Source organism: Elephantulus edwardii, unplaced genomic scaffold (assembly GCF_000299155.1).
Source record: "Elephantulus edwardii isolate Elephantulus edwardi_28Jun2011 unplaced genomic scaffold, EleEdw1.0 scaffold00410, whole genome shotgun sequence".
NCBI classification, from domain to species: Eukaryota; Metazoa; Chordata; class Mammalia; order Macroscelidea; family Macroscelididae; genus Elephantulus; species Elephantulus edwardii.
In genome coordinates, this window is record NW_006400160.1 from 179,609 (window position 1) to 187,311 (window position 7,703).

The 7,703-nt window shown below is 57.7% G+C and overlaps 1 protein-coding gene across 1 annotated transcript in view; it reads right to left on the bottom strand.

The window, feature by feature from the left end:
- SLC25A6 (solute carrier family 25 (mitochondrial carrier; adenine nucleotide translocator), member 6) overlaps window positions 1-6,573 on the bottom strand; it is a 7,982-nt gene extending 1,409 nt beyond the window's left edge. Inside the window, exons 1-3 of the mRNA XM_006902412.1 lie at window positions 6,357-6,573; window positions 2,390-2,876; window positions 551-691 (exon numbers count right to left, since the gene is read on the bottom strand). Of these exons, the coding sequence (XP_006902474.1) occupies window positions 551-691; window positions 2,390-2,876; window positions 6,357-6,467 (739 nt within the window). The 5' untranslated portion in view covers window positions 6,468-6,573. The remainder of the gene's footprint in view (window positions 1-550; window positions 692-2,389; window positions 2,877-6,356) is intronic.
- Window positions 6,574-7,703: the final 1,130 nt, after the last annotated feature.

Below are 7,703 nucleotides of genomic sequence, written 5' to 3' on the forward strand. Positions count from 1 at the left end.
GAGTCCACTATGCCCTTTACATTATGTCCACCGTGGGTAGAGGGGAGTGGTCAGTGTGGGGCCAGGGGGAGGTGACAAGGACAGCAGAAGAGAGGGACGAAAGAGGAGGCCACCGTCATTGTGACCACGGTCCCCTTGTGGTACGGTCAGGGGCCAGCAGGGACAGAGCAGTGGCCCAGCTGAGGACACCGACGTGTCCACAGACCCTGCCTCCCTCTGCAGGTGGGAAGCAGCCCAGGAAGGGGGGGTATCAGAACGGGGCCGGTGGAAAGGGGGGCAGAGACGTCCTCTGGGGGTGGGGGAGGGAAAGGGGTCAAGGGGGGAGGAGAGGAAGGCAGGGGCCAGGACGTCAGACGAGGACTAAGGGTCAGAGGGGGGACGGGGAGATGGAGAGGGTGGGGTTCCCTTCTCTCTGGGCACATCCCGACCCACCGACCCAGGCCTAGATCGAGCCCCCCAGTCAGGTTCCTCCGTCCATGGCACCTGAAGCCCTGTCTTTACCCTCCCCCACTCGTGTTACCCCAGGGCCCCCCCGCCCCCCGGTGGGTACCTCCTTTCCGGCCAGACTGCATCATCATCCTTCTCCGCACGGTGTCGAACGGGTAGGACACCACTCCGGCCACCGCAGTGACCGTCTGCGCAATCATCCAGCTGACCACAATGTGCGTGTTCTTGGGGTCCGGGAGCATACCTGCAGGGACGACACCCCCCAAATGGTCAGCACCCGGCACGGGCCCGCTGTGCTCGGCAGGGTACGAGCAGACCAGAGGTGACTGCCCAGCACCACCCAGACGAGGGCTGACCTCCCCCCACCACCAACTGAGACCGGCACTGACCTCACCCCCCACCACTCAGACCAGAGATTACCTCACCCCCCACCACCTCAGACCAGAGGTGACCACCCAGACCAGTGCTGACCTCAGCCCCTACCACCCGAGACCAGCACTGACCTCCGAGCTGCCCTGACCTCCTCCCACCACCTCAGACCAGAGGTGACCGCCCAGCACCACCAGAGACAGAGGAGAGCAGGGTGGACAGAGAGCACAGCGACAGATCCCTACAGGGTGGGTGGACACAGGGCAGCCCGAGAATCAGACCCGAGCCCTCTCATCACTATACGGGGCTCATTGTCAAGGTCTGGGGGGTCAGGACCCTGTGAAGGGGCGGCTTTGACGGAGACACGTGGGACAAGAGAGAGCGAGCAGGGAACTGGAGGTGTAAGACAGAGATGAATGCTGGATGGTCAGACCGCCGGGGACAGATGGTAAATGCACAGTGAGCTCACGGGGCGGCCCGCGGTGGGAGGTGGCCGGCCGGCACGGAGCTCACATGGACCCCATCCTAGCCTGGGCGTCCGAACCATCTCTGACACAAGTAGGCAAAGCTGGGCAGAGAGATGGCAGGTAGGCAGACGCGACACAGACACAGAGACAGACACGTATCCCACGGACTCATCAGTTTTAGAAAAGGAGTCGACAGATGAACACCAGCTTCTCCCCAAGTCCAGGGGCCGAGGGCCGGCCTGGTGGGGTGGGGATCGCCCGGGACGCGCAAGCCGAGGCCACACACACACGGCGGCTCATTTCCCACGGCCGCCGTCAGTGACAGAGGCATCAAACGTCACGGGGAGGAGGGAGAGAAGGGGGCTGTCTGTTTTGATATTGATAAATTTATATAAATCTACTGGCAGCTCAAGAGAGAGAGGTGGTCAGCGTGGCCGGGGAAGCGGCACGGTCCTGCCAATATGGGGTTCCCCCCCGCCAAGTTCTAGTGGACGGCTGGAGGACTGGTGTTCATAGACAGGGAATTAGAACTCAATGATCTATCAATCGATACTAGCATCCAAACGGATGCAAAATCAATGATCGCTGTCCGGCCAAGGGGAGCCCGGGGCGTTCAGAGCCGGGCTTCTGATACCGTTTAAGAAGAGATCAACAGCGAAGATTCACCTTAACACATTAAGTGCTAAGAGGGGCTGTTTCTTGCAAAAGGGACATCGTGCAGGGGACGGTGGGGGGTCAGAGAGAGAGAGAGAGGAAAAGCCTCCATGAGGTGGATGGACATTGTGGCCGCAGCCACAGGCTGAAGCGTGTCAAAGACGGTGAGAACAGGACAGGGGCCTGATCTGTGGTCCACAGGGTACTTGATAACTAATAATTACATTGATATAATAACTGATAAGACAGATGACAGAGAAGGTGGTGAACGGGGCTGTGCTGCACACACGTGCCCTGAGTGCAGGGGTCAGTACCGCACAGGGACGGACACCTTGGACATAGAGACAGACTGATGGAAAGACGGGTTAAGGTGGACGCAGGGAGAAGGGGGAGTGTCCCGCTGTGGTCAGGGGCACGGAGGGCGTCCCCCCGCGCCCCAGGGGCCGGCTGACCTTTGGCCGTGTCGTAGACGCCGAAGTAGGCCGCCCGGTAGATGATGATGCCCTGGACGGACACGTTGAAGCCCTGGTAGAGGCCGCGGATGCCGTCCGACTTGCTGATCTTGACCAGGCAGTCCCCCAGGCCCTTGAACTCGCGCTCCGTGCCCGACTTGCCCACGTCGGCGGCCAGCCGGGTGCGGGCGAAGTCCAGCGGGTAGACGAAGCAGAGCGAGGTGGCCCCAGCCGCGCCGCCCGAGGCCAGGTTGCCGGCGAAGTAGCGCCAGAACTGGGTGTGCTTGTCCACACCGCCCAGGAACACCTGCTTGTACTTGTCCTTGAAGGCGAAGTTGAGGGCCTGGGTGGGGAAGTAGCAGATGACGTTGGCCAGGTTGCCCCTCCAGAAGGACAGCATGCCCTGCTCGCGGGGGATGCGCACGATGCAGTCCACGATGCCCTTGTACTGCTTGTCCGCCGCGATCTGCTTGCTGGCGTGCTGGACCTGGGGGGACACACACACAGATGGACGGGGGAGGTGGTCAGCGCCCCGCAGGTTAATTTTCACGATTCACCGTGTCCACATGCCCCATCTGGGGGCCCCTCCTCTTGGGCTTTCCCCTCGATCCTTCCCCACTCCTAGTGACCTTACAAACAAGAGACCTGACCACTGCCCGGTCCTCTCTCTGACACCCTTGAGCCTACAGCTGTGGTCACCATCGCCATCCATCTCATGAACGGTCTTCCGTCACTGACCCTCCACCTTCCCCAGGCACTGTCCCCTCTTGACCACACGCCCCAAGGCCGTGAGGTCCACGGAAACACAGTCCAGCTGAGTGTCCCCACAAACACCACCGCTCTGGAAACCTGTGTGTGCGGCTCTCCTCTGTAACATGCAGGCTGCCCTGTGTCTCACGTGACCATCTGGTTTTGGTTAAAGAAATAAAACAGGGATAACTGGTCAAAGCAGCCTTGGCGGAGTGTGTGCTATGGACCCAGATGTCTTAGATGCACGCCCAGCCAGGAGTGGACGATGGTCAGGGGCGACACATGCAGCCACACTCAGGTTCAGGGGCAGCAAATGTCTGTTCTCTCCTCCTGACCGAAGGCGGTGGGCTCTGAAACGGCCGGACACAGAAGGGAGCCGGGATAAAAGCCGGCCAACCCTCCTTTTGGAAGAGACAGACAGGAAAGAGTCTGAGCTGAGGGTTTACACAGGAATCACGCCTATGGGACATGCGTGTCCCCGGCTCTGACCGTCGGTCAGCGGCCAGCAGACGGTGCTGACCAAGGACTGCAGCTAATTGCAGAAATATTCTTACTTCATCAGGTAAAAGCCTAGTCTGTGAAGCTGACCCCTGAAAGCCTATAACAGTGCACCGTCCTGCGTCAGACGCCCACCGGGTCCTCTCGTCTGTTGCTCTCATCAACCCTGACTTCTCTACGCCAACTCAGCGGCTACACAACAACGCCGGCCAGCTAACACTCCAGTCATCCGGCTACCCCTGGGTCAAGGGCCAGGCCTGTCACTCCACAGAGACGGCCCTGCGTTGTCCCAGAAATGTGGACCCTTCTGAGGGAGCTCTGCTGACTCAGCGCCAAGGAACTGCACTGCCAACGCAAAGGTATGCGGTTCAAATCCACCTGCCAGTCCAGGAGAGACATATGGGCCACCTCCTCCTGGGAGATTTAGTGCCTCAGAAAATCCCACTGGGGAGTCAGCTCACGGGCCGGCCGGACTAAAAAAGCAGATAATAACCCCTGCTGGAAGGGCAAGGCCCAGGCCACCCATGTTGTTGTTATGTGCCGTCGAGTCGCCTGCGACTCATAGCGACCCTATGTACAACAGCCCTAAACTCCGCTCTGTCCTGTGCCAATCGCACTGTCTCTGACACTCCCATCCCAATTATCCCAGTCACTGAATCAATCCACCTCATAGAGGGCCTTCCTCTCCTTCACTGTCCCTCCACCCTCCCCAGCATGATGTCCCTCTCTAAGGACAGGGTCTCTCCTCACAACATGTCCAAAGTAAGTTAGACGGAGCCTCAGAATCCTTGCCTCCAAGGAGCCACCCGGCTTAACCCTTTCCAGGATGAATCTGTTTGTTTTCCTAGCAGTCCATGGTATTCTCAATACTCTTCTCCAGCACCACAGCTCAAAGGCATCAATTCTCCTTCTATCCTCCTTGGTCATTGTCCAACTCTCTGATGCATAACAAGTGATTGCAAAAACCATGGCCTGTATCAGACGCACCTTAGTCTCCAGAGAGACACCATTGCTCTTCAGCACTTTGGAGAGGTCCCTAACAGCAGACTTTCCCACGGCAATGCGCCTTTTAATTTCCTGGCTGCTGGTGCCAAGACTGTTGACTATGGAGCCAAGCAAACTAAAGCTGTGTACATGGGCCCAGCAACAAGTAGAAAAAGTTTGCCACCTTCCCTAACAAACAGGCCAGGCAGCCCAGGACCAGTTCACGGCGGCTCAGAGCTGAGAGATCTTAGCAGATAAAGAACAAGTTCTAGTGAGGCCTCTGGAAGCCCCCCCCCCCCCCCCCCCGGAGTTATATATATATATATATCCAGAAAACGAACACTGCTGGGATTCTCATATAGAAATTAAGACATACTGTCTTATTGTTGCATAGAAAAGTGTACTCAGGGTGGGGGAATTGTATACCAATGAAGGAATTTTTTTCTTTTTTTTTTTTTTGGAGACGGGAGTGAGCTGGTGGGGAGGGGTGGGCAGGAAGAAAAGTGCGGCAACGAATGAATGGAAATCCAAAATCTCTGTAACTGTTTATGAAAATTAATTTTTAAAAAAAGAAATAAAAATTATACTGGGAGAAAAAAAATTAAGACATACTGGGTTACTGTTGGGAGAGGAATCCCATTTTCTTTTCAATTAATTTTTCTTTTACTAATTTTAATGAACGTTTACAGACTTTGGACTTCCATTCGTTCATTGTTGTATTTTTCCTCCCTGCCCAGCCCTCGCCCCAAATCCCATTTTCAAGGAGGCAAAACCCTAGATCTGTATCAAGAGCTGTGACTTCCCTGATACACATAATCCCTGTTCAATCAATCAATGGTATTGATCCTAGTTCTTCCTAAGCCCCGCACGCGTTAGACTAAGAGTCCCCAGAAGCACCTCAGAAAGGGGTTGCCCATCCAAAATCTCTGTAAATGCTCATAAAAATTATTAAAAAAAAATTGGTGGTGGTGGGGGAAAGAGGTTGCCAGACTTTGGTTGCAAAGGACCCCACAGTGGCGTTGGACCACCCATCTTTGCATTTTGCACCCCCAGAGCCGAATGAGCTTGCACCAAGTGCATGCCGCCTCCGTGTGCGTCAAAAGCACATCGAGGCTGAGGTAAGAGCCAGGCCTTTCTTACGCTGCACCTGGGGGGGAGCTCGAACTTGCAACCCTTGGGATCCCAATCTAGTAACCACCCCCCCGCAAATCCATGCAAGCCTGTCATAGCGAGGTGCGCGCCAGAGTTCGCGTTTTTTAAGCCTAGATTTCCATTCTAGAAACTGCGCAGGACACTGTATTCTAGAAACTGCCCCGAGACACCAGAATTATATGAATATGCCAGAGAAAACTCGATTCAGACAGTCAATAGCGTATGTTTTAATCTAAAATAGCACTTTTTAAAGGGAACTCCACCACCTGAGTAGAGATGGACAAAGCAGAGGGTCAGAGAGTTTTTGCTGGCGCCGGTGACCTTCTGCAGGTCGCGATCTGACAGCTGTCAAATGCTCCTGTCATGCCAGCCGCGCCAATGCGCATGCGCGCCCCTGCTCGCAACAAGCCCCGCCCCGGCCCCGCCCCCGGAAGTCAGCGGTGTGCGGACAAAGCGGTCGCGGCCTTGCACTTCCGGCGCCGGTCCCGCTGCACGTGGCCGCGCCAGCCCCCGGGGTTCCCCCCGCGCGCCCCGGCTCCAGGTCCCGGTGGGGAGGGATCACCCCCTTTTTCTCGCTTTTTACCTGCAAAAGCAGCTTGACCCGCTCGATCGGGGCCACGGCCGTTTTCGAGATGGCGGCGGCGACGCCCCCCGCCAGGAAGTCCTTGGCGAACGAGATGGCCTGTTCCGTCATGGTGGCGGAGAGCGCTGCGGAGCTAGCTGGCTGACAGCCGGGACTGGGTGCTCGAAGGCCGGGAAAGGGAGGCGCCACTGGCTCCGCCGCCGCCGCCGCCGGGACCGAAAGGACGGGGCGGCCACCGCGCAGCCGCTAAGTCGCCGAGGACACGCCCCCTCAGCCCCCGCCCGCCAAGCCCATTGGTCGCCGCGCCCTTGTAGCTCCGCCCCGCGCTGCTCGCCGCGCCTCCGAGGCGCCGGAAGTCCCGCCTCACGCACCAGCCTCGCTCTCCCATTGGCCGCCCCCGCCCGTACGTCCCTCTCCTTCCACCTTGGCGGCTTCCCCGAGACATGCCGGGAGCCAGACTTCGCCCATGCGCTTTGCAGGCGGGAGAGGGGCCTCCGGGTGACCGTGACCTTCTCAAGGTCACGGTGGACCCGGCGCTGGTGGACGCTACCTGCTGCCCGAGAGGTGTCCCCTCCCTCTCCTCCCCGTGATATTCTGCTGGGGATCGCGCTCTCCAGTGCATCCCGGGCCCCGGACAGGGTCATGGGGGCGGGGGGTCAGAGGTCACAAGGTGCACAGAAAAGAGGGGGGATCTGAACCCCCTAGACTTCTGCTCCGATTGCTTTCAGTGCAGACCTTGGGGTCCTGCCAGGCTCCCCACTGCTCCTCTCCATGCCTGTCTTGGGGGGCTTTGGGGGTGTAAGTCCTTCACCCCTTATCCTTAGTTCCCTTGTGTCCCAGGAAACGTGACATCCAGCGACGGAGGATCGAGGTGCTTGGGGCTCCTGAAATGCACGTCTAAGGGGTTTAATGCTGCAATTTCAGCTTCCCCCCAACCCTTAGGGGAGTGGCGCCCCTCTGCACGTGACTTTGGGGAGGGGGCTTGTGCATGGTCTCTCGGGCTGCAGGAAAAAACCACTTGTCCATCATCAACACGCATACACAAACGGGCCCACATACACACACTGTCATAGGCTGACCAGCTACACACACACACACCAGGAACGAGTACATCCACCTAGACACACAGGAGGCCACACGTCCAGAGAGAGTAAGGAAGGACAAGCTGAGCACACGCATACACAAACGGGCCCACATACACACTATGTCATACGCTGACCAGCTACACACACACACACACACACACACACACACACACACACACTGTCATAGGCTGACCAGCTACACACACACACACACACACACACACACTGTCATAGGCTGACCAGCTACACACACACACACCAG